Below are 26,196 nucleotides of genomic sequence, written 5' to 3' on the forward strand. Positions count from 1 at the left end.
TTGCAACTACAATGTAGAGGTAGAAGATGAGGCATTAATTGTTTTTGGTTTCTATTTATGGAGACATACCTTCTCCCACCAGCAAGTCACTCTAATTTTAGCCCTTATGTTGTACAAAAGAGGCTCCTTTTTGATAGTGTGTCTCACCATTGATGCAAAATCAAACGATGACGCAATGGTGAAATTTTGTACTCGCTTAATTTTGTGCTAGAACTAGAAGGTGATAAATCTTTAAAAGTTTTGAGAGCAAATAAAGCTTTTCAAGTCATATTGACAGTGACAACTAATCATTGTAGTATTACATGAGACACTATTGAGGCCTTTGAAGAACTACGCCACCGCTATTACAAAAGTGGTTGATATTTTTTTCTTTGGTTACAGCAATTACTTCCCCTCTTTATCGACAGTAACCGAAATTTATTGGAGTTTAGTGATCATATTAACCTAACGTCATGTGTTGGATGCTATTCTATATAGTTGCTAAATCTGAGACAAATCCATTTGCCATTGACAAGAGAAGATCTACTAAGCGGAGTTTGAGCCTGCTAAAAACCACAAAAAACGGTTGCAATTTTAAAAAGATCTAGACCAGAATAAACTTTGAGTGTAAGTTCGAGACTATCAACATTGTGCAAAGCACACGATCGATTTTAACGTTACCTTTGATTGGCGCCTCATTTATTGACGTTTGTAAAGGCTTAGTTGCACGTCCTTGCCTCCAATGACGACATATAGCAACACCTCGGTAGAAAAAAAAAAATGTTGATGGAGTCTGTATTGACATTTATGTATTGTTATTGTCTTCTTCTCCCTTTGTCTTGTGAAATAAACTTTGTGTATCATTATTTTGGGTCGGGTTTAGTTTGATTTTTTTTTTTTTATGTAGCCTGTTGTCATTTTTGTGTTCTTCTTCAAGAATGGATTTCAGAAATGAGAAAAATGGAAATCCGTTGTCCAAAAATTTTTTGGGACTTTTCTTTCTTTCTTTTACATTCGAAAAGGAATTTTCTATTTATACAGACATATAATCGCCTTACCAACCAGTTACCATTTATCAACCACATACACTCCACGCGTGCTATCATATACAAAGGCTTGTGGCTAACCGTCAGAGATATCAAGAAAAACCCTATTGGCGTACATCAGTAATCGGTTTTAACGAAGTCCGTTGATTGGGTCACACACACACACAAACAGTGTATTTTTTTTCCCTTGCTGCAATATACATATATATAACGGAGTTCAGCAATCTTAAAGTTTTCAAGCTTTGGTGGCGAACCCCGAAAAATCTCGCCATATTAGAGTCAGGAAGACATATTTTGGTGTTATTATTGGAGCTTTAATCGCGCAACGATTCATACCTCAACATTAAAAATATTTACAAGATTTATAAGGTTTTGTTGACGTTTTTTATTGGATTATGTCTATGCTAAGAACTGCATCCATACACTTTCATATACAATTTAGAGATACCATCACTACAGCTTACTTGAAACTGAAATCAAGTCCATTTGACTAATGAGTGAAAAAGTCTCATATAGGATCCCCCTTGATGATCTAAAGTTGGAGAATAAACAATTTTCATCAAAAGATGACATAAAGCCTTGGCTTCTGGATGTACTACTACGAAAAAAGGGTATTCACATTGTTATCGAAAGGTCTGATGCCACTAAAATAATATTTAAATGCAAAAACAAGGAAAAGAAGACTAAAATTATTGAATCAAAGAATAAAAATACAAAGATTCCAATACGACGTCATACAAGTTGTCCCTTTAAGATAAGAGCAAATCTTAGCACAAGACAAAAGATATGGTCTATACTGGTCATCGACGATCGCCATGACCATGTTGTTGATTGTCAAGAAAAAGAAGAGAGTCCTCTGCCAAAGGTGCAAACACGGGAGTTGCAACCATGTGAACCACAGCGACAACAGCAACAACCACAATCCGGGCAACAACAACAGCAGCCCCCACTGCTAAGCACCATAGGAACGGGTTTGAATTTGAGCAGGAGCAATATGGACAAAAAATCCAAATTGGAGTCTGAAATCAAGAATAATGACAAATCTAGCTCCACCAACACTGATCAAAGCTCTTCAGTGTCTGCCTTCTCACATAGAAGCTCAGACGAATTCAGGGATAGTCCACCAACATCGTTAAACCTGATTGGAGAAGATACATCGACTGGCACAGAGGAGTCATCATCAACGTCAGGGAACTCTACCAACAACTCCATCAGCTTGCCAAAGAAGCGCAAACTTCACTCCACTAAGGGCTATAGCAAAAACAAGAAGGCAAAAGAAGAGCTACCAACGGATTTTGTTGAAGTTCCCCGGCAAGCTGCACGTAAGTCAATTTCTAAACGTGATTTGAATAAAGACTCAGATGGCGCAAAGAAGCAACGAAGAAGGTCGGCGCAAGAGTCAACGCAACAAGAAGCTCCTCATGAAGTACAAGGATCTGCAAAATCACCACAAAATCCTAAACGTGAACAACTACGGTCACATGTTCAACGTTCAAACCAAAATCAATACAATGGGCAAGTTGATCAATTTTTTGCTTCTCATCCCAAAGCCCAGGTACTACCTATCCCCAAACCTCAATCTCAATCAAAATCGTTGAATGCTATGCAGGCGTTGCAAAATGAGGTGCGGCAAAAAATTAAGTATTACATTCTTGACAATCGAAACATTACCGATAATCAAAAGACAGCCATGCTAGATTCATTTGTTTCGCAGTTGTTGATTGAATACAAGAATTCCTTTAGTCCTCAATTTTTAGAATCATTGAGGCAAAACTTGTACGGGAGGGATAACATGGCTGGAGGTGTACAGGGTTCCTTGAGTGGTTATGTTGACGCAAGAAATTTTCAACAAAATGGCTCAATTAACCAACCTCCATTAAATAAAAAGGCTGCATTGAACAACTGGTTGCTTAGTGGTTTGAATGATTCTTCGGGGTCTGGTTTACCAGGATCAACGATTCCATTATCGCCCTTGTTGAATGACAATGATAGCGTGTATGCTGCCGCAGCAGCTGCAGCTGCCGCTGGTGTTGATGGTGTTGGTGGTGTTGGTGGTGTTGGTGGTGTTGATGGATCCGATGGTCTTCATGGTAGTTCGTTGGAGAATTTGTCATCAGCACCACCGATCGCGAGCCAAGCATCTAATGGACTGGGCTATGCCAATCAAAGTAATGGTGGCCAGTTACCACAAATCCAAAACCAAGGTCAGCAACTTCCTCCAATCAACAGTATACAAAATAAGATTTTATCTAATGAAGATAGTGGCTCAAATGGCAACATAAGTCTTGATTCACAATCATCAACTAATAATATCTTGAATAATTTGAGCACAAATGGCACATCTTTTGCGATGGGGAATGCTCCAGGACTAGGCGTAAACTTTGGCCCATCAAATGGGTCGACAAATGCTTCAGCTAATGGGTCTACCAGAAACAGTGGCAATTTTACTAACCCCTCAAATTCATTGTCATCGTCATCGTTCTTTGGTAACACGTCAACAGGAAACATGTCATTGATGCCTCCACTAAATTCATCCACATCTACATTGAACCCTTCGCATATCCTCAAGAATAGTGTTGGTGGCAATAGCACTGCCAATGGGGTTAACAATAACCAAATGATTAACGGTCACGGTCACAGTTCACAGACCAATGGGAATTCCAATAATCCAAACTTGACACCGCTAGGCTTCAGCCTTGGGAAAAACATCAACCTGAACTCATTTATGGCTCCTAATGCATCGCAATATGGAGGCTATAATGGCAACGCTAATGGGGGTGGTAACAATAATAACCTGTATTTGTTTGCGTCGCCATCTACAAATCCACCAAATCAAAGTAATGGCAATGGAATCGGAAATGGAGATAAAGATCAAGGTATGATGTTGGGCAATTTATCAAATTATGACCCAGGCTGGTGATTACTAGAAATTAGGTTGTTGTTTGTTTTTCTTTCAGTTCGTGTTTTCAGAAGTGTTTTTTCTTATCATTTTATATTTAGTGTGTTTTATAAATAATTAAATTGGGTAGATTTTGTGTGCGAGCAGTGTCTAGTGGGTAAGAGAAGTTGCCTTGGTTGGGGAAGGAGCAAAGCACATGCTGAGTTGAAATAAGGGTACTAAACTAAACGCAGCACACACACACACAAATTACTCCTCACAGACTACTACACACTAATCTAAATTGAAAATAAAAGAGTAGGTAATTTATTGTATTTCTATCATCACATATACCCCCCCCATATGCAATCATCCAGATACACCATTCTTTGCCATATCATAAATTGCATAAATATTCAACATTGAAACCAAGACCCAAACAACCACAGCACAAATAGTAGTAATCCAACTATTTGTCATATACTTGAATCGATCGCCATTTTCATCAACATGTCCAATATGTTTTTCTTTGACTTCATCATCTTTGTTCAATTTAACCTTCATGAATTTTTTGGAACAAGTGAAGTAAATCAATGGTGCAGTTAATGGAGGCAACAAGATTGATATGATAACTTGAGAAATGTTTAATGCGATCGCCATCCCATCTCTCCCCAAGCATGCACTCACAATCAAGCAGGGCACAATCGATATGCTTCGCGTAACGAGTCTTCGTAACCATGGTTTCAATGTCCAATTAATGTGTCCTTCGGAAACAACTTGTCCGGCAATTGTACATACGATACCAGCACTTTGACCACTGAATAATAACGCAACCATAAAGATGGTACCCATTGCTGGAGCAATGGAACGGGAGAGTAAGTCGTGGATTGTGTATAAATCGGCATCCATTGCCTCGGGAGTGCCGTACATTGTGGCTCCGGCAACGATCAAGATTGCCGAATTGACAAAGAGGGCCAATGTGCATAAACTGATTGCTAGTTCAATAATGGAATATTTTAATGAGTAGTTGATGGCTTTATAGGATGGTTTATATTCATGATAAAAAAAATCAGCTTCTTTTTCATATTGCTTCTGTTTTAACTTCTTCTTTTCTTCATCAGTGTATGCATCGTTCGAATCCTCATTAACAATTTTGTCCAAATTGACGTATCCATTCTTGACATCATATTCACGTAATCGTGGTTGAACCAAGCCTGAACCTAAAAACAATGAATGAATCATGACCGTGGCACCAACAATGGACGTGGCAATGGTCAATCCACTTCCATCAAACATCTGTTTACTGGGAACATAACCTCGGAAAATATCTCTGGCGTCAGCATGAATCCTCGACAATTGTATACAAAAGCAAATGACAACAACTCCCACCAATGCCCCCACTGAATATTCAAATATCTTGACAAATTTCATTGATGATGTATCGGCACGATACGCCATTAGGACAAATAGCACATCAACAATAGTAATCACAACACCAGCAGGTAATGGGATCCGCAACAAGATATTCAATGCAATAGCACTGCCGATAACTTCGGCAATATCAGTAGCAATAATGGCAGCTTCAGCAAGGATCCATAACAAAATGTTTAATTTCTTGGGAAGAAATTCTCGACTGCATCGAGCCAAATCATAACCGGTAACACTGCCCAACTTAATACATAAACTTTGTAAAAAAATGGCAATACAATTGGATAAAAACACAATGAATAACAAAGAAAACCGATTGGAACTTCCACCAGTAACACATGTTTGATAGTTACCTGGGTCAATGAAACTGACAGAGACGACCAAGCCAGGGCCAATAAATGAGGCGTATTTGCGGAGGATCATTTTGGTCTTGCTGGTGATTTCCGTGATTTTCTTTGGTGGAGCTTGTGGTTGCTGCTGTTGTTGCAGTTGGTGTGGCAGTGTAGGTGTGTCTGAGTTTACACTAGATGTATCAATGGCATTACTGAAGAATTTGGTACCTTCATTCATGGCATATGGTCTATCACCATCACTATCTCCATCTTCTTGTTGTATGATTTCTATATCATTCTGTTTTTCCAAAGAACGAGGTGATTGTTCATGATTGTTGGTGATCTCCTTGATAGATATTTCATCTGCGAGATCAATAGATTTAGCCATGTTTTGAATTGGATGTCACAAAGATTGACTATATGAACCTTCTTAGCTAATACCCCTTGATCTAAAGTGAAAGATGCTTATCGCTTCTTAGCTTTATATTTTTTTCTTGGTTGGTGTAGATTAGATAGATATAAAAAATAAAAATTTTTCTTGGAGGAAAATTACGGGAATGATGTTGAGTCATATATATACAATATAAACCCAATTGAGTTGGTTTACTCCCTAGCCGTAATCTAAATATAAACCTGCATTACTCAAAACAATTTCATCATTGATGCACTGGCCAAAAAGAGGAGGCAGTAGAAATGAAAAATAGGGGAGATATGTATGCAAAAAGCCATTGTAGGGATTTCTCTCATGGTTAATTCCGGAATATTATCGTAATTACACAAAAAGCCAACAATAGTATGTATTACTTTTCTATTGCGCAAAGTACTGGATTTGGAATTGAGTACACCAATACACAAAAGTCTGAAAAGCAGTATTGTACATCTCCGAGGCAATAAGATGCGTTTCTTTTACAAAGACCACGCTGTTCGTATTCTCCTCTACCTGAAAAGGGCGGCCATCAGGAAGGTACAAAGTGAACATGAAGGTGAATTAATACGTGGCAATTTAAATAACAAGTTTGCACAACACAAAAACTTTGCATTTAACCGTGGAAATTAATTCGTAATTTGGAGGTACGATTTGAAAGTCCTAGATGAGAAAGTTGTCTCCGATAACTCCAAATACAATTTAAGGCGTTATGGCGGAGACGTTACTGCACAGCATCCCGATATGTTCCTGCAAAAGAGGAGCTGCGCCTCCCCTCTACTTCCTTTAACGCTATTTTTAGTATCTACTGTTTTAGCCTCTTCACTAAATATGGATAGAGAGGTTCAATTAATGTGACAGAAGAGGCTTAGCTCTTGGAATGTAGTGGCAAGATAAGAAAAAGGGGTCTCGTCGTGGGAGAATTCTTCGGTTCTACACTTCCCTTTTGATAACCTTAAAAACAAAATCTATTTTAGTTCTATATCGCCAGCGACTACTTCTTTAAAAAATAGCCCGGTAAATCTCTAACTCCCTCCTCTTTAAACACTTGATGGATTTTCAACAAATGATTTAATTGGTTCACCATCATCTATAATTTTTTTCACTTTGGTTAAAATATCTTGAAAATCATTAAATTCAGTATAAGGGATCTTTTCCCTAATACAATAAGTGATCAAATCTTTACCATGTTTAGCAAACAAGAGATTCGTCTCCTTTGCTGCACTCAAGTCTGAAACTCCATCACCACAATAAAACAATTTCGGTTCAGTTGATCCATCATCCTTAACCTCGGAAGTATCAAATCCGTGATTATGCAACCACTCTTTAATCGACTGGGCCTTATCATGACCAAATGCAGAATCGGGATGTTTAAACAAAAGTTCCCAATTCTCACCATCATTATCAATACGTACGTCATTAGACATGATTTCAATATGTTTCAATGCTTCAGCACCAACCAATTGTTGCAACAAGGCGGCAATTAAAGGTTTCATACCGGAACTAACAACAATAATTCTGATATTATTGGCTTGGCAATAATTGTAAAAATCTTTAAAACCTGGATCTAATTTGATATTGGATAACAAGATTGAAAGACATTCATTAAAGGGAGTTTTCACCGAGTCAATTTCTTCTTTGAACCCATCACGGAAATTGGTCTTGCCATCAAGGATATCTTGACCAATGGCACTTCTTTTGGCTTCTCCCATACCGAGATTATCAGTCAAGTAATCATTGGAGTCTTGTAAGGTGACAGTACCGTCGAAATCAGTAAATACAATTGCTGGTGGAGCTGACATTGTGGTCTAGAGCTTGAGCTTGCCTATGTAATTGAAGTAAAGTGATAGGTGAATGTCGAAAAGGTTGCGTTTTTTCTTTTTCTTTCAATTTAGTGTTGTCGACCGCCCCACGCGGGTTTATCAATTTTGCTGAGAAAGTACGTTCTTCGGTACACGACTCTCTGTGGAACAATAATTAGTAGGGTTTACAACAAATTAGATCCGTTTTTGATAGTCACGATGTTCATGCTATGGTTGGTCTTCTTCTATATCTTATCCAAAAGGCGACGTTTCATCATATAATTAAAAATAATCATTTGGCGTTTTATTTTTTCACCATTTTTTCGCCGAAATCTTTTCGCAACCTCTGGAGAAAAAATAATTGATACAATATTTCAAGTATGAAAGCTGTTTTCACCACGTATATTCAAAGTTTTGGAAGAATATCCTCTAAAGGGGCACTCATACGAAAATTTCTCTTATTAAGAGCACACTCCTTGTGGTTGTTCGTTAATGCACAGACCAAGAGAAAATCATTAATAAGAAGATTGCCTTTGGTTGCAAATATGCGTCTTTAGCATACGACTTTTGTTTTGAATATCCATGATCTAGAACTTTAATTTCAACCACTTTAACACCCATAATGCTTGAAATTAAAGGGTGTCACAATGAATGCAATGATTTATTGACGACGCATATTGTGCGTATTGCGTGCAAATACGGCAGCCTCGGGTTATGAATACAAATTTCTACTTTTTCTGTCTGACGGAAATTTTCAATTCTCAGACAGACAGAAAAAATATTACTTTAGAGAATAAAAGAAATGAGGTGAAGTCCGTTGTGAAACCATTAAAGCACATGTCTCTTCGAATATATATATATAAAATATATCCATGTTAGCTTTTAGCAATAATAAAATGCCCATGTAGTGCTCGAGTAAGTGCAAGAGAAGTGTCTGAATTGCTATCAAGTGTCGGCAGTAACCTCTTGTCATGCCGTAAAAAAAAAAAATGGGGTAACATTAATAACATCAAACTTGAGCTGAACCGTTAAACGTCATAAACAAGAAGAAGAAACAATGTTCCTCAGTACAGAATGCGTGATGAGCAGAACCAACTTATCAACCAAACAATCCTACTTGCAAGATGAGTTTGTTGTTGCTGATCTTTATCTTTACCTCTGTATCTCTTTCCATAAATTGTGGCTTGGGTTCTCTGTTTTTAGTGTCTGAATTATAAATTGAGTGTGGTTTGTGTAACTAACTGCTCAATTATGATTGCTATTGTTCCGAGGATGGAAGAAAGTATGCTACCAATTGAGTTTAGCCGTAATTACTGCAAATAAAGTGTGAATTCACTCATGAATGCTTATTTCTTGACACCAATGCTTGTATTGTACTGCCTTACTGGAATATGCATTTAGAATTATGAATCACCACCGCCCATGTGGGTTACCTATTCTTGTCTTTAGCTTTTCATGTCTTGTCTTACTCTGCATAATAATAACCGTCTCTACATATCTCTTAGAAATAGCAATAACAGAAGTCGTTAGTCAAAAATAGAAAGAAAAAACCCGGCCTTTAACACACAAACGGAAGTCCAGAGTTTTCAACGACAACAATACCAACTGAAATCACATCAAACAATAAGAAATCGTCGGACGATAATGGTGTAACATTTACTAATCGAAGGATAGCAAAAAAAAAAAAAAAACCGAAAATAAAAAAAAATAATTAAAAAAAAAATAATTAAAAAAAAAAAAAAAACGGAAGATGTACAACAAGAATTGAGAGATGAATAAAAATCATAACTTAAGAAACTTGCAAAATCATTATCATCAAACACACATTTCATACTTTCTTTCTTCCTTCTCCTATCATCTCACCTTTACACATTCAAAGAAAAGAAAGCTATTATTAATATTCACCACACCACACATCTAAAAACACACTTTAAATATTCTTAGCGCTTACTTCCGATTTGATCTTTGCTATTAGACGCTTACTCATACACACAAATTAAACACACACGAGACACCACCAGTTATGTTTGAAAACTTGAAGGCATTTATTAGACATGGTAGACAGGCTAATGACATGAAGAGGGTGAACCCAAGTAATCCTCCATACACTTCAGCGACGGAAAATCCATTTGGATCGGGATATCAAATAATTGATGGTACTAATGACTTTGGCAACAACAGCGATGAGAGTCCTTCGGATTTGCAGTACCAGCAGTATCAACAACAGTTTGAACAGCAACAGCAACAGCAACAACCAGTCGCAAATGCTGCTGATGCTAATGGGGGTTATGCATATGGTACGACTGGTGGAAACCAATCTGACATCACTTTGAACGATCCAACTCAGCAGCAACAGCAGCAGCAGCAGCAACAGCAGCAACAACATAATCATAAGCAGCATCAACACCAAGATTACGACAAAGTAGCTACCCAGCTAGTTGAAGAGGAAAACTTGCAGAAATCCAAATACAAGACGTATAAAAACTTGGACAATTATGAAGTATTGGAACAAATGGGTGAAGGTGCGTTTTCCGTCGTTAATAAGGCCATTCACAAACCAACTGGTAAGGAGGTTGCTATCAAAATATTACGTAAATTCCAAATGGATCAACAACAAAAGCAAGCAGTATTGAAAGAAGTCACCATTATGCGTCAATTGAAACATCCCAATGTTGTTTCATTTATCGAATTCATTGATTCACCTGACTACTACTACATTGTTCAAGAGTTGGTTTCTGGTGGTGAAATTTTCACCATGATTGTCAAGTACACTTATTTATCAGAAGATTTATCTCGTTGGATTATCACTCAAGTGGCCCATGCTATACGTTATCTTCATGAGGAAGTTGGTATTGTTCATCGAGACATTAAGCCCGAGAATTTACTATTTGAACCAATTGAATTGATCCCCAGTGTTAACCCCATTGCCAAATTGCGTAAAAGTGATGACCCAAACACCAAAAAGGATGAAGGTGAATTCACTCCTGGTGTAGGTGGTGGTGGTATTGGAATTGTTAAATTGGCTGATTTTGGATTATCAAAACAAATTTGGGAACATAATACCAAGACGCCGTGTGGAACTGTTGGTTATACTGCACCAGAAATTGTTCGTGATGAACGATACTCTAAGGAGGTTGACATGTGGGCCATTGGATGTGTTTTGTATACTTTGCTTTGTGGGTTCCCACCATTTTATGATGAACGTATTGAAACATTGACTGAAAAAGTAGCAAAGGGACAATTTACATTTTTACAACCCTGGTGGGATGAAATTAGTGATGGTGCTAAAAATTGTGTTTCGAATTTATTGACTGTTGATCCAAAGAAGAGATATACTATTGATGAGTTTTTGCAAGACCCATGGATGAAGCAACAAACTGAAGGAGCTGCACCACAACAACAATCAGCAACAACTGCTGCTGATGCCAATGCCAATATTCAGAAATCACACCCAATTCAATCACAAAATAACAACAACATTACCAACGTTGCCAAATATTCCAAGAAATCACGCTTGCAACAACAATCTTTCAACCAAGATCTTTACTCGCCAGCAGCTGTAGCATTACGTGATGCATTTGATATATCTACTGCTGTCCATCGTATGGGCGAAGAAGCTGCGTTATCCAACAAACAACATGGTGTTGGTGGTGGTGGATTATCCAATGTTGAAGACTTGATTGAAGAAGAGGAAGAAGAAAATGAAGAAGACGTAACTGGAAGTGGCAGAGTCTTGCATCATCACTATGATAGTAACAACAATAATGGTACCACTGCTTCCTCAAGTATACCTAGATCGAACAATCGTCGTCATCGTCATAACCATCATCGTGAACAACAGAATTTGATTAAGCCTAAAGGTGGCTTTGATTTAAATTTGGGTGGTGCTTCAATTATTGAGAGAAGAAAGAATAAGCAAATTCCAATTCAAAGTAGCTAGCCAGAGTGATTAGAGGAACTGTCGAATGCTCCAATTAGACACGCATACAACACGCATAGATAGAGAGAGAGGGAAGTTGGCGGAATGTTGCTTTTTTGTTTGAGAGAAGTCTGATGGTTGTGGTTGTCGCTTTATTTTATCGTTTATTTCTTTGTTTTGTTTACAGCTTAAGCTTAAGCTTCTTTTTGTTTTGTCATTATTTTTGGTATTTACTTTCGATATACGTACAAGTTACTATAGCTTTTATTTTGGCCATGTTTCTTTGTTAGTAAAGAAGCTATTTAACTGTGCACCTTTCTATTCGAAAAGAATTGATACGTAGGACTGAAAGTGGACTGTGCCCTACGAAGGTGGCACAATATGCCACTTTTGTTGCGTGTATGGAGCTCAATTGGATCATTGCTCTGTGAGAGTGTTTACCGCCACCGCTTTGGGTTGAAACTCTAATTGGTTGTTTAACCTTTAAAAAGCAGTTAAACGGTTATAAAGCCACAGTTCAGTTTCCTCTTTTTTATTGTGTGTCTGTCTAAGTCCGAGTTTACTTTTCTTACTAATCAAAACTTACAGTATAAAATCATACCCATATCCGTAAAGTTCCTTTCGCAAATTTCCTTTCTATCCACAGCAATTGATTTCAATTTAAAGACGCCCAGAAAGTATGTCCCCATTAATCCCCAAGACTCAAAAAGTTGTATTGTTCAACGATACCGGAGATTTTGACAAGATTGAATATGTGACGGATTTCCCCACACCAACAATTGACTCTGATCATGACATTATTGTCAAAAATAGCTATGCTGGTATAAACTTTATTGAAGCCTATTTCCGTAAAGGCATTTATCCCATTTCTGAAAAACCATATGTGTTTGGAAGAGAAGCAAGTGGAGAAATTGTTGCTGTTGGATCAGGTGTATCCAATTTGAAAGTTGGCGACAAGATTGCGTATTTATCAACGGCAACTTTTGCTCAATACACGAAGATTACCGATAAAAATTTCAAATATGTCAAGTTGCCTTCACTGACCAATGAAAAGAATTTAGAAGTTTATGGATCAATCTTGTTGCAAGGGTTGACGGCATTGACATTTATCAATGAAGCCTACAAGGTTGAAAAAGGTGATTATGTGCTTGTTTGGGCAGCAGCTGGAGGCGTTGGCAAAATCCTTGTGCAATTGATTTCACAAATTGGTGCTCATGTGATTGCCATTGCTTCAACAAAGGAAAAGTTGCAATTGGCTGAATCTTTGGGTGCTGAACATTTTATTGATGCCAATAGTGACAACATTGATGAACAAGTTAATAACATCACCAATGGGAAAGGTGTGGCTGCATCATTTGATTCTGTTGGTAAAGATTCATTTTATGCTTCATTGAATTCGTTGGCCAGAAAGGGAACTTTTGTCAGTTACGGAAACTCTTCTGGTCCAGTTACACCCTTCCCCTTGTCCTTATTGTCCCCCAAGAATGTCAAACTTTTGAGACCACAGTTGTGGGGATACATTGCTACGCCACAGGAGTGGGATCATTATTCCAAACAGTTGTTGGATTTGTACCAACTGGGAAAATTACAATTTGACATTTATAAAGTTTATGATTTAAAGGATTACAAGCAAGCAGCTCAAGATTTAGAGGGAAGGAAAACTCATGGTAAATTGACCTTAAAAATTCCTCAAGAATAACTATCAAGGCTATAAGAGCCTATAATAATGCCTGCCAAATGAAAACTTCTTCACCATGTTACACACACATAAACACATACATACATGTATATGCCGTTATTCTATATAGACGTATATACCTCCTTGAATTTATGCTTTTTACAACTTTGGTCGACTTTGTTCATACTTGACTAAATCTTGTGGTGTCACCACTCCATAAACAAATTGACCCAGATCATTAGTAATAATGGCGAAATAGTTACCCCTATTGAAAAATGAAGCTAAATCCTCCAAGGGACTATACGGAGTTAAAACACTGTACCGTTTACCTCTAGGTTTCAAAATCTTGGTCTTGGGAGTTGTATTACCCACTGTTGCTGATTCCTTGTTTCCTCCTCTATGTAAGATTTCACGCTCGTATTTGCGTTTAGTTAATGGGTTAAACCACAACATGTAATTGAAAACAATTGGCTCTTTTTGTTCACCTGTGGATGATGATAGTTGTCGTTGTTGTTGCTGCTGTGTTGGAGTGGAGCCCTTTTTAAACTGTTCTAAATTGACGACCCCCAATAATCGTTTATTCAACTCGTGTATTACTGGTAAATATGTGAATTCGTATTCGTATCCAATTTCAATAGCATCGTATATAGATGAGGTTGGGTTGGTTGATATTGCTTGTGGAATGTTCAAGTCTTCGATTGTGGCACCACGATAGTCGCGTGTAGTGAAAAGCGTCGTACTGGAAGGAGTAGGTGGTGGAGTACTTGTCATTGTTGGGATATGTCTGGTGGATGGTACGAGTTGAAGATATTTTCATTCTTTTCAGTTGACTTTTCTTTTGTGTGCGCATTTTCAACTACTTTTCCTATATGCTTTTTCCAAATAAATAAGATTAAGCTACTTTCTATTTACACTAAGCAGCTTCGGCAGTGCGGTACTCACCTGAACTACTACCACTACTATTACCACCACCACCACGTCGCGATTCAGATACCTCCCTCACTTCACCTTCTTCCTTCACCACTCTATTCCAAACTTCTTCATCGTTTCCATTGTCCAATATACCAATCCTCATGGTGGCTAATAAATTGATTGCCGCTGTCAGATGCCCGTACACACCACCATAAAAAGCTCTAGTTGCATCTTTTCCATGTGATGCTTTCAACAACTGTACTCCTCCAGGATGTTGATCCATAAAGGGAGTAATATCGTGAATGATATTTTGAATAACAATGTAAATTCGATCTTTGTTTGAAGATGACTCAATCGTTCGTTTGAAATCTTGAGGGGTTATCAATGGTAGTTTAGATATTGGTGTGCCCCAATTCAACTGACTTCTCATGCGATTGAGAATCTCTTGTTGTTGCTGAAGACGCAAGTGTTCAACCAAATTATCGGGTGTTCGACACAATTCGCAAACAATTCCCAATTTATCCAATGTCCATATAAACCATTTTGTTGGGTCATAAGTGAAATTGGAGTTACTGCTTCTATAATCATGAGGAAATTCGTGATGATAATTTTGATGCGACTGGCCATAGGTGAGTAATGCCATTAGTGGGTTCAGGCAATCTTGGGATGAATTCTTGTCACTAAATGGTTGTGTAGGGATGGTTACTTGTATCTGTTTCAAATGGCATAAAGATTCAGTAGTGAGAAGTGATTGTTGACATAAAAACATCCGAAATATACCGGGGTATATCAATCCATGTATTAGCGTGTCGTTACAAAACAACTTGGTTAGCACTATTGGAATGATGATTGTCGTCACTGTAAACCACAACAAGTATGTTTTTTCTTGCCAATTTAACAAGTCTCTCATATATTCATCATAGGTATCTTTAAACTCAACTTCATCATCCTCCTCATCTTCTTTCCCACTATCATTATCAAATTCATCTCGAAGACCAAATGCTTCTCTTTGTTCTTTATCAAGTTTTATATCCTGTGAAAGTCTGGCTTCATCAATGTTTTGTGGAAACTCTTGTTCAATAAAATCGTTGAAAAACTTGACTGCTCTTGGCTTTTTCAATAACCATCCATAATGACTAAATAATAACCCACGTTTAATCAGATATGGATCTCGTTCGGTATCATTTGTAAAGTGATGATGAGCTCGATGTAGTGAAGACCACCATCTAATTGAACCTAAACCACAACTAGTACCAAAAATGGCAAAGTAATACTTTAAAAAGGAGTATTTGATCTTGTACGAGTTATGAGCAAAGTATTTATGATAACCAGCTGTGAATGCCAACATGGTGACATTATAATAGATACTGGTGAATTTCAAAGTAGCTTGGTTCTCAGGTAGTATACTTTCCTTAAAATATAACATGTAACATAGCATCAATAGTGGTAAAACCACAGTGGTTATTGTATGGGTATAGTTTATCCTCGTAAACAAATCTCTCCTACGTTTCCTTATTTCCTTTATCCTCGTGTTTTTCATCTTTGCTGCTTGGCTTATTAGGTTTTGGGATGCGGAAGATGAAGAGTTGGAGGAGGAGACAACCTTCCGACGCTGTACCTTAATGCTTTGACCATTGCGTTGTTTCTCATCCATTTGAGGAAATTCTTAATGAGTTAAATTCGAACTGAGATGATAGCCAATAGACACTGCACTGATATCACCCTTGAAAGTGGTTTTTGACACTTTGGTCTTTTCCCCTTGCGGTTTAACTGAAGAAGTAATTTCTATAACAGAAATGATCAATGGGGGAGATAATTACATGTGATTCGAACAGTGCGTGTAAATAGTTCAAAAGTTGAACTGTGGAAAAAAAAAAAAAAACAACAAAAACAACCAAACCTTCACAAAGGTACAATAAACTCACCACCTTCCTTATTCCATTCGTCTTTACATTATGTCTCAGGTTCCGTTACCTAACCAGCAAGTGGTTCCACCCCAAGCGCCTCCTTCAAATAACCAACCAAGGTCAACTGCAAGCTCTATACCGGCTATATCATACACACCAACAGATATAACCATTCCTCCATCATTATATGACAAGCTTCCCAATCTTAAGGAGTATAGGGCATTAAAAGAGGCGGAAAAAAGAGTAGATTTGCTCATTGCTAGAAAGGCACTCGATTTTCAAGCTATACAACAGAAGACTATTCATCCATTTGAGTATAAACCAAATACGGGTATATTAAGGGTATTTATTTACAACACTTGTGAGCATCAACCATGGCAGAATCAATTAGCACAACAAGAGGGACAACAAGTGCCTGAAAATACCGTTCCTACATGGACTTTACGAGTAGAAGGGAGGTTTATCAATGATGATAAATCAGCACAAGAAGAAACCAATAGTTTAAAATTTAGTGCCTTTTTATCAGGCATATCGGTGGATCTTTTGGAAAATGAGCATTACCCAAACCTCCAAGAATCTCATAGTAACATAGTTGAATGGAGAGACGATACAGCAAACAATGTTGGTAGAGATCCAGGAGTTGTTGTTGGTTTCGATGGTATGGACATCAAAAGAGAAGGCAAATACAACATCAAAGTGAAAATTGCATTGATGGTTAAAAGCTTTACATCCAAGTTAAGTGTGACTCCTGATTTGGCAGAATTTATGGGAAAACTTGAATGCACACAACAAGAAGTGATGTACACGATTTGGCAATACGTCTTGAATAAGAAGCTTTTCGTGAAAACAGCAAAATACAATCATGTCCCAGCTGTCGAAGGGTTGAGTGAATCTATCCCCGGTGCTGATAAAGATCGTAGTGCTTATGATGATCTCACATTAGCTGAAACTGATGATGTATTGTTTGAATTGTTGAAAGTACGCGAGTTTAAATTTTCCGACTTGTATGGATTGATTCAGCCTCATTTCAAACCAAGAGAGCCAATAGTCATAGATTATGAGGTGGATACGAGAAGATCAACTACTTTGGGTGATGTCGTGTTGGATATTCCTACCGAATTACCCATCAACATATCCAAAGCTCAACGTGAGTTGTTGGAAATGAACAAGTCAGCCCTTGAGAACTTGTCACGTCATGATGCAATGATTGAAAAATTGAATCAGAAAATATCTTTAGCTATAATTGAATTAAGGAATGCCAATTCAAGAGAAACATTTTACAGTGGGTTAAGCAAAGATCCGGTCAAATTTATTGAGCAATGGTTGGCTAGTCAAGCTGAAACTCTTAAAGCGTTGAAAAGTGACGAAGGATATGACGAAGAGATTGTTAGAAGAGCCAACTATTTCGAAGATAATGAAGATTTGATCAACGAGAAGATTGATCTTTTGTTTGGATCAAGCAAGTTTTAGGAGAATAACCATTCAAATATATTTTGTATTAATACTAAATCAATCAACATACTCGTCATCATCCTCTGAATCATTAACATCTTGTCCGCCATCGTCTATATAATTGTCATCGTCGTACCTGTTATCTCCTAATCCTTCATCGGCCATTTCGCCAAAAGCATCATCGTATTTTGCTGCAGCACGTGTGTCACTATAATCAATTGTTTTTTTCCTTTTCTGTCTGGATGTAGTTTCCAAACTTTCCTGTCTTTGAAGCAATGGATATAATTTCGACAAATAGTCATGTAAACGTTGAATCGAAAAGTATAGATCAGTGCTATGCCTCTTGGTATCCTCCATCAGTAGTTCCAAAAAGTCAATAAAGTCCTTCAACTCATTAGCATTAGATGCAACCTCATACCAGTGTTCACAATCATCAAAGCTTCGATATGTTGAGTTCTTCACCTCGCTTCCATCGTCGTCAAATTCAACCCCTTCAGCTTGCAACGCGCCAGTTAAAACCAGATGGGTATCTTGAACATATAGTTTGAAATCAGAGGGCGCCACGGTACCTAATCCAACATCTTGACCTTTTAGTACACTGCTCATCTTCTTAACTGAAGCAAGACCACCATTTTCTCCATCAGCCATTCGACAAAGATAAAATCTACCAGCATAAAACCCCAAGTCACCCACAAGATGATCAACCAATCTAAGATTCATAGAATGCACAGTCGGATTCGATGTAGGATCGACATATTTCAAATCCTCCTCAGTTGATTTCATTTTCGATAGCCTTGCATTAGCTTTCAATTTAGCTTGGTGACAATTTTCAAAGCCAAACAAGAGTGCTCTTGAAGCGTAATAGGTATCCTTCTCACCAGGTAATTCTTGATTTAGTACGTTTTGCGAAATGAAATTCTTTATTGCATCAGATGTTGATAAGGACCACTGAGCCAAAGTTTTAAGTATGAGTAACCTGTCCAAAGGATTACTCAATCCGCGCAACCCATTTGCTTCAAACTCATTGTTGTAGAATGGATTGAATGTGATTACGAAATCCGATTCCTTGGGGAATTCAGTAACCAATATCTCTGGCTGGTTTGGATCTACTGGCTCACCTGCGTCGTAGACTTCATCTTCAATTGGGCTATATACCTTCCATTCTTTCGGTAGACCCAATTTCGCACTTTGTGGTTTAAGCTCCTGTATCGCACTTGACGCAGAAACAACGTCCTTTTTCCGGTTCAACACCAATGTGAGCAACTTTTTGAACAAATTATCCATTTCAGGAGACACATATGACACATCATAATCACTTTCATTTTGAATCGGTTTATTCTTCAATGCATATCTTGTACTCTCAACATGATCTCGAAGAGCAGGTAGACTCAACCCGGATTCAAAACTTTTGGGACCTAAATTTTGGACCAGTATGATATCCCTGAACTTGGTCAAGAACGAAATCAAGTAAATGATGTCATTTGCATACGGTGCTTTTTGTATTGGATACCGCAATGCCAATTGAGTTGTACTGGTCAATCGGCTCTCGTCATTGTGCACCAAGAAGTCTTCTACAAAGCTTATTGGGATTAATGGGGATGGCAAAGCTTTAGGGTTTCGTTTTGCCAATGTTCTTCGTACATGCGTGACAGCATGTGTTTCACCCAATTTCTGTCTCTTTGGTTCGGGAGTGAAAGATGGCAGTTGAGATCTTTCCTGCGGTGCCTTTACTGTCAACTTAACCAAGTCTTTCCCATTATTGTTGTCATTGCTGACATTTTTCTGTTCTGACGTAGCATCTTCACTTGAGGGTTCTTTCACTACAGAAAAATTGAGCACAGATTGTTGTCGCTTCCGTATTGCGTCTTGCGTAATCTTTCCACGTGTCTGCTTTCTCGAATTTTTACCACCACGAGACCCAGGACCTTCAACAGGTAAAGAGTCGAATCTAAATTTTGACATTATAGCTTTGTTGTAATTTTTATTCGAATGTGTCTCAGGAGGCGAAACAGGCTTTGACATGTTTTTGCGCGGACGGCCGAGACGCAACGGCTTCTCATCCGGGTCATATTGATAAAGCTTCATTTCAGGCTTTGACATATCCATCTTTTGTGACGTTTCCAAGTAATTAGCTGGTGAAGCCGATGAGGAGTCATTCAGATCGTCTTCTTGTTCTCGCTGACGCAAGTCATTCAACAAAGACAAAGCTGCCTCTGCTGTACTTGAAGATTTTGGCAACGGCTCGCTTTCATCGTCTTGTAAAGTGCTTACGATGTTGTTGCCTTTGGATGAACTATCAACATCATTAATATTATCTTCCCCTATAAATTTAGCACCATTATCGAATTGGCACTTCGACACCTCTGGATCTATGCTTGAATCCATTGGGTTGGGGGGTTCTGAAAATATAAACAGGTGAGTGCTCAACGCCAAATTGCAGTCAAGGAATATAACGAAACTACCTCTGCGTGAAGTTGCCGATGAAGATGCAAAGAGATTTCTCCATGTAGATGCTACCAAATTCAAGTACAGCACAGTGTGATAGTCAGTGATGCAAGATACGCCTCCAAGTTAGACTATAAACGGAAGGTGTTACTGTTTCTACTTTTTGAATAACTCCATCAAGGCTCAGCTTTCATCGGTGGACACTTTCCTATAATAAAAGTCGATAGCCTTTTCAAGAGTAAATACCTCTCTCCACATCAATGGAAATGCACAGCAGAGTGAGCGCCACCAAAAAAAAAAAGACAAAAACGAAAAGACGCGTTTTCTTTCGTGATATCTTCTAAATTCCACTTCCTTCAACACACACAACAAACCATTTAACAATGTCGGATTTTGGTAACTACGGAAACTTTGGTGGTGATTATGGTGGAGGCGGATTTTCACAAGGTGGATTTACCGGTGATGGAAACTCACAACAAAACAAAGTTCAAACACGTAATAGCATTAACCCAGTGACTATAAAACAAATTCTTGAGGCGGAACAACCAGTACCTGATGGTGAATTCAAGGTCCACAATGTGAGCATTAGCTTGGTTGGATTTATTGGTGTGGTTAGAAAAGTTCATGCCAATGGGGTGACGTTGTTTATCACTGTGGAAGATGGAACTGGGTCCATTGATGTTCGTAAATGGGTCGATGAGAATATTAATTCAGTTGAGGAAGAAAAGGAGAGATACATGGTTTTTTTGAACAAGTATGTGTTTGTCGGAGGTGCCTTGAAGGTTTACAATGGCAACAAAAGTATACAGAACGCGTCAGTTAGCCTTATAGAGGACAGCAACCAGATTATCTACCATCACTTGAGTGCTATTGATAACCACTTGAAATCCCAAGGTGTAACTAAAAGCAGTGGCTCTGCAGTAAATGGTTCTCAAGGTAACAAATTATTTGTGGATGATGAAGGATCCACCACTGACAGAGTGTTGAATTTCATTAGACAAGAAAGTAAGACGATGCCAGAGGGTGTTCCAATTTCATTCATCACTCAAAAATTATCCATATCCGAGAAAGAGGGAGAAAAGCATTGTAATGACTTGGTCGAAAGTGGAAAGATTTACGTTGGTTTTAATGATGGTGGTTACATAGCAGTTTAAGTAATACTATATACACGTATCTTGTTCTATCAAAAACCTAAATTCTGCTCCGATTGTTTTGCACTGAAAAAGGAATGCCACAAGTCATTATTTGTCACATTCTCACCTTGCGCATGTTTTTCTAAAAGCTCATCTACCCCAACACTACGCATCATGGTCAAGGAATCCGCTTCACTCAACTTTGCCTCACTAGGCTCTGATTCAGTTCCCTTATCGATGGCACTCTTTTCAATCAATTTGATCCTCTTATTCGTAGACGTGATGATGATACTCTCCTCAACCGTATTTTCAATTGCAAACATCCACACAGTTGTTGGTTTTGTTTGCCCAATTCTATGAATACGCGAAATCGCTTGTAATTCCAATGAAGTATTTACCAACGGTTCGCAAAGAAAAATATGAGTTGCGTTCACCAACGTCAAACCACTGGCCTGTGATTTCGCATTCAAAAGAAAGCATGTTATTCTATTTTCAGGCTGCTTAAAGTATTCAACCGCTGCTTCCTTCTTTGGTTTTTTTGAGGAAGGATTTTTCTCATCCGAAAGGAAAATACTATCAGTTCCAACAAACGTGATCCCAGCAGACTTTAAAGCATTACTCAAGATGTATAGCATGTCTTGCCATTGACTAAAAATGACAATCTGAACACAGGGATCGCATTTCTTCAAATACGAGGCTTGCTTGACAATCATATCCACCTTTGTACTGTACGAAGATTCCAACTTAATCTCCTGCACTTCTTGAACCAAATCCTCATTCAAAGGTTTGTAAATTGAATTTAGCATACCTCCCTTGTTGGATTTTACCTCGGGGTTTTGTACCTCTTTTGCCTTTAGCTCTGGAGCATACCTAGTGAAATTATAAACCGACTGAATGTCAATTCTAGCCTTACACATGGGACAGTGACGAGAGCTTCTCATCCAATGCTCTAAACATTCCTTGCAGTACTTGTGTCCGCACAGAGTCAAGGACCCAATACTGATACTAGAGCGACAAATGATACAAGTCATTATGTCTTCATTGGCCTCATTAACGGTTTGTTGAGACTCTCTCACCAACTCTGATAAATAGCGAAACCGACCCACAGCATTGTCCATTTGTCTTCGTAAATCTCGTAGTGTATTTAGCGCCCCCGCAAACATAGAATTGATACGATGGTGGTCAAGTTCTTCTCTATCCAAGTATGGATAATTCCTCAATTTCACAGTATCGGATATCTGTTGAAGTTGTTTGAAATATTCCACCCTTGAGTTAAAGACAGCATTACAACTGAGATTCAACTCCCTGGTAATCATTGCTTGAGCCAATTTCTGGTTTTCGTAGAGCAAGCGAAGTTTCTTGCCCAAGACACCAAATAACTCAACGTCTAGACTAGCTGCCCTTGATGAGGAATCTTCTAGTTCATTTTCAATTTCGGTTAGCTCCGACACCAACTTTGAAAAATCTAGCTTACCATCGGAGGATAATTTCAGTTGGTGAGAGAAGATGATTCTCTCTTCAAGCAGTCCAGTAATCAACCCCTTTCTCTGTGTAAGTAGAACATCCAACGAGGACAAGAGGTCTTCCGCAATACCTTGCACCTCCAAATGTTTTTCATAGTCATTGTCTACTGGTTCTTCATCTTCGTCCCCTTTTCTTTTCTTCTTGTCAAGTTCGAGTTCCTTTTTGTCGACAGGCTCAAGCAATAGTTCAATCAACTTACCGAATTTCGTGTTTATTTCCTGGGAACTCTCATTAAGGTCGTTTATGAATCTGGTGATTTTGTTTAAGAAGGACTGCACTTGCGGGGTGATGGCAAAGAGTGACAAGTCTTCCAAATCTATCAACGGAATTTTATTGAAGAACTTTTTTGATGACTTAGGAAGTAAGTTGGATGCATCATCGACAAAATCTGTTTCAATTGGAAACAAAAAACCCCGGCCAGATATCCTAGCAGTTAAGGTTTTGTTAAACTGTTTCACCGAGCTTTTTAATATTCTCATCCTAACGTCTTCGGCAAGCTCGTAATACTTAGTTTCATTCTCTTGGGGAGATTCTAAATCAACTAATCCATGATCGAGCTCAAGCTGAGCAATTGGAATCGAGGTAAGCAAGGAGGCCAATTCATTGGCTCTTTCTTGCGCGCCAAAGTGTTTTATGATATCTCCCAAGTTTTTCACATCGATTTTAGGCTTGTACTTTTGGACTAGCTTTTGAAACTCCTCATCATATAGTTGGAAATTAGCCGAGGCAAACAAGAAATAGAAACGGTGTAAAATCAAAAGCCAACTCCGAAGTCTAACCCTAATCGATGAAATCAACGCTTCGTTAGCGTTACCATCGTTTTGTTTCCCTGCCTCGATTCTCCCTATCTCGTCATCATCATCCACCTCATTCTCCGATGTATTCTTGTACTCCTGGATATACTTTGCAAGCATTATTTCTATGCGATTGATTACATTCAAAGTTTCAACTATACCCACCTTTAGGTACTTGACTGCCTCCTCTGGATGGTAAACAAATTCCAACAAATCGGATAGTTGGGACAAGACTTCGATCTTTCGTCTTTCAAAATCACTAATTTCACCGTACAGACGAGTCAACATATCACTCAATAAACGGTCCAACGTTTTCAATGAATCAATCAACGCCATTCCATTTTTCAAATTGGAACGCTTCATTCCTCTAGAGTTTAATTGTAAATTTCCAACTTGTGGGGAGCAACAAATTTGTCGCAAACGTGAAAGCCAGGTGCGCATCAAGCTTAGTACTGAAGGCGAAGGGTCCCAGTCATCAGCAATCGGGTCACCCATTTCGTCCAATCCTATGTGGGATAAGCACTCAGAAAATTTTTCATCATACAAATCCTGCTCCACTGCAGTGAAAGGGATAGTCAATAAAACTCTGTTTTGTGGAGGCAATTTTATATCGTCGTGCACCATTGCCTTTGTGTGTCTGATTGCTATACTTGACCAGAACTTCTTGAACTCGGGTACATTCTTGACAAGCACCTCCCACGACAAAACACCGATATCGTGGTTAAAAGGATACAATCTCAAAAATTTCAAGTAGGAAAACAAGTCGTTTAAGTCCTTCCTGATGGGGGTACCAGAAACCCCCCAGGCATGATATCTTGGAATCAAAGCCGCACTTTGGAAAGCTTTTGATACCGTCAGTGACACCATCTGGACCTCATCTAGTATGACCCTCCAAAATTGAATTAGCATCAATGGGGACTCATACTCATTTTTGCGGTACCAACTAGGGATTTTGTTATGTCTCATGGCCAATTGTATCTCGTTCTGTAATGCCTGTTCGTAATCCGTTTCCTGCTGCAGCGAGTCCGATTTTTGGTTTGCTTGCAGGGGCTTTCTCAAACTTGTCAATTGGAATAGTGTCAGATAATCGTGAGCCAAAGTCTCTTTAACATCGGACTCAATGCCGTCTTCTCCCGAGACTTCGCTCATTGCATCAGAGTATGGGACATCTCGCTTTGAAGCTCTTGTTTTCCTCAACTTGCTAGAATATTTAGCATAATCTAGTTCTTTGGAGATTATCTGGTATGTGGTAATGACGACATCAAACTTTCGTAGATGTTCTGCAATAACAGCTGGTTTGTTATCAAACATGGGATAATTTGATACTCCCTTATACTCGGTAAGCGCCAACGATGGAGCCAAGTTAATGATCTCATTCTTCCACTGCTGGAGTATAGTCGAAGGTGCAATAATCAATGTTGTACGGCCTTTAATAATAGTTTTCGCATCCCCAAACTCATTAAGAGGTAAATTGAGTCTCTTATCGACATCAGTAATAGGACGTTGATTCAACAAGATTAGTGAAGTGGTTTCCACAGTTTTACCTAAACCCATCTCTTCGCTCAATAAGCATCTAGCAGGAAGAGTCATTGGGTATAAATTTTTGTCTTCTTGGTGCATATACTCAAGGAGATAATCTTTAATCTGTTGCAAGGATGCAAGATGACCGGTATATTTGTTGAAAAAGACTCTTCTGCTTGAAATTTCCATTGGTTTCCAGCCACACCATATTTTATTTACAAATTTCAAGATCGACTCTTCATGGACCAAGTCACTTTCGGTGAAAGCCACAATTTGGTCACACCTGCTAGTTTCAAAGTTGTATTTTGCACTCTCCTTTTCCAACATCCAATTCACCGTCTTTTTCTGAAACTTTAACAAATCAGTTTCAAGCTCGGGAAGATCAAAGTCACCTTCAAATACTGGCAATTTTTCCGTGTGTTCACATATACATTTGTAGAAAAGTTCTGGGGTAGCTATGGCCAATTCTTGAGTTTTATTGGTGGCCGTATCATTGTCCAAAATGTTTATTAAAGAAGCCAGTATTTTCCTCAGTACGGTATTCTCCAAGCTCATACGATAATCTAAAACGTACGTCAAGGTAACACGCACTACTGCATTCCCTAGCTTCAAACTTAACCGAGCATCACTAGAAAGACCATATTTGTGATGTGCCGAAGTTATCAATCGAATTTCTTCTAGTAGAATTTGTGACTCAGGCACGTCCCCTATTTCAATCAAAGTGTGGAGCTTAGCCCGTTGGCACTTAACCAACAACGTTCCCCCTTTTCCGAATGAGAGCTTAACTATCTCATTTGACGCGTCGACAACGCTTTTTCCTTTATACTCATCGATAAGCTCAAAACACCTTTCGATGATTCGTATTTTTTCATGGTCAGCGATATCGGTATTCAATTTCCTCTTCTTTGCCGACCTCACGTCAAGTGCATGATCTGTTTGCGGGGAGGAATCGCTAAAACATTTGCGAATATTATCCTCATATATAGCCTTTATGTGCATATGTAGCGTACTTGATTTCTGGA

General features: G+C 38.5%; 11 protein-coding genes across 11 annotated transcripts; 5 read left to right on the plus strand and 6 right to left on the minus strand. All coding sequences in view use genetic code 12, as the record gives it.

Annotated features, from left to right (window-relative positions):
- Positions 1-1,518: 1,518 nt before the first annotated feature.
- AFT2 (Aft2p) lies at positions 1,519-3,945 on the plus strand (the record flags this gene model as incomplete). The annotated part of the gene is made up of 1 exon (XM_036811587.1): positions 1,519-3,945. The coding sequence occupies one exon, from the start codon at positions 1,519-1,521 to the stop codon at positions 3,943-3,945; it is 2,427 nt and encodes an 808-aa protein (XP_036668009.1).
- A 327-nt stretch (positions 3,946-4,272) lies between these two features.
- Positions 4,273-6,051, minus strand: SMF12 (divalent metal ion transporter; the record flags this gene model as incomplete). The annotated part of the gene is made up of 1 exon (XM_036811588.1): positions 4,273-6,051. The coding sequence occupies one exon, from the start codon at positions 6,049-6,051 to the stop codon at positions 4,273-4,275; it is 1,779 nt and encodes a 592-aa protein (XP_036668010.1).
- A 1,076-nt stretch (positions 6,052-7,127) lies between these two features.
- On the minus strand, positions 7,128-7,889 carry CPAR2_406530 (putative phosphoric monoester hydrolase; the record flags this gene model as incomplete). The annotated part of the gene is made up of 1 exon (XM_036811589.1): positions 7,128-7,889. The coding sequence occupies one exon, from the start codon at positions 7,887-7,889 to the stop codon at positions 7,128-7,130; it is 762 nt and encodes a 253-aa protein (XP_036668011.1).
- A 2,023-nt stretch (positions 7,890-9,912) lies between these two features.
- RCK2 (serine/threonine protein kinase) lies at positions 9,913-11,829 on the plus strand (the record flags this gene model as incomplete). The annotated part of the gene is made up of 1 exon (XM_036811591.1): positions 9,913-11,829. The coding sequence occupies one exon, from the start codon at positions 9,913-9,915 to the stop codon at positions 11,827-11,829; it is 1,917 nt and encodes a 638-aa protein (XP_036668012.1).
- A 658-nt stretch (positions 11,830-12,487) lies between these two features.
- On the plus strand, positions 12,488-13,507 carry CPAR2_406550 (NADPH:quinone reductase; the record flags this gene model as incomplete). The annotated part of the gene is made up of 1 exon (XM_036811592.1): positions 12,488-13,507. The coding sequence occupies one exon, from the start codon at positions 12,488-12,490 to the stop codon at positions 13,505-13,507; it is 1,020 nt and encodes a 339-aa protein (XP_036668013.1).
- A 138-nt stretch (positions 13,508-13,645) lies between these two features.
- Positions 13,646-14,257, minus strand: CPAR2_406560 (uncharacterized protein; the record flags this gene model as incomplete). Its single annotated transcript, XM_036811593.1, has 1 exon — positions 13,646-14,257. One exon carries the CDS (start codon positions 14,255-14,257, stop codon positions 13,646-13,648), a length of 612 nt encoding a protein of 203 aa, XP_036668014.1.
- A 142-nt stretch (positions 14,258-14,399) lies between these two features.
- OLE2 (Ole2p) lies at positions 14,400-16,052 on the minus strand (the record flags this gene model as incomplete). Its single annotated transcript, XM_036811594.1, has 1 exon — positions 14,400-16,052. The coding sequence occupies one exon, from the start codon at positions 16,050-16,052 to the stop codon at positions 14,400-14,402; it is 1,653 nt and encodes a 550-aa protein (XP_036668015.1).
- Positions 16,053-16,353: 301 nt separating this feature from the next.
- Positions 16,354-17,775, plus strand: CPAR2_406580 (uncharacterized protein; the record flags this gene model as incomplete). Its single annotated transcript, XM_036811595.1, has 1 exon — positions 16,354-17,775. The coding sequence occupies one exon, from the start codon at positions 16,354-16,356 to the stop codon at positions 17,773-17,775; it is 1,422 nt and encodes a 473-aa protein (XP_036668016.1).
- Positions 17,776-17,814: 39 nt separating this feature from the next.
- CPAR2_406590 (uncharacterized protein) lies at positions 17,815-20,142 on the minus strand (the record flags this gene model as incomplete). The annotated part of the gene is made up of 1 exon (XM_036811596.1): positions 17,815-20,142. The coding sequence occupies one exon, from the start codon at positions 20,140-20,142 to the stop codon at positions 17,815-17,817; it is 2,328 nt and encodes a 775-aa protein (XP_036668017.1).
- A 443-nt stretch (positions 20,143-20,585) lies between these two features.
- On the plus strand, positions 20,586-21,356 carry RFA2 (Rfa2p; the record flags this gene model as incomplete). Its single annotated transcript, XM_036811597.1, has 1 exon — positions 20,586-21,356. The coding sequence occupies one exon, from the start codon at positions 20,586-20,588 to the stop codon at positions 21,354-21,356; it is 771 nt and encodes a 256-aa protein (XP_036668018.1).
- A 29-nt stretch (positions 21,357-21,385) lies between these two features.
- On the minus strand, positions 21,386-26,173 carry CPAR2_406610 (DEAD/DEAH box helicase; the record flags this gene model as incomplete). Its single annotated transcript, XM_036811598.1, has 1 exon — positions 21,386-26,173. The coding sequence occupies one exon, from the start codon at positions 26,171-26,173 to the stop codon at positions 21,386-21,388; it is 4,788 nt and encodes a 1,595-aa protein (XP_036668019.1).
- Positions 26,174-26,196: the final 23 nt, after the last annotated feature.

The sequence above is a fragment of the Candida parapsilosis genome, contig 006372 (assembly GCF_000182765.1).
Source record: "Candida parapsilosis strain CDC317 annotated contig 006372".
In the NCBI taxonomy this organism is placed as follows: domain Eukaryota; kingdom Fungi; phylum Ascomycota; class Pichiomycetes; order Serinales; family Debaryomycetaceae; genus Lodderomyces; species Lodderomyces parapsilosis.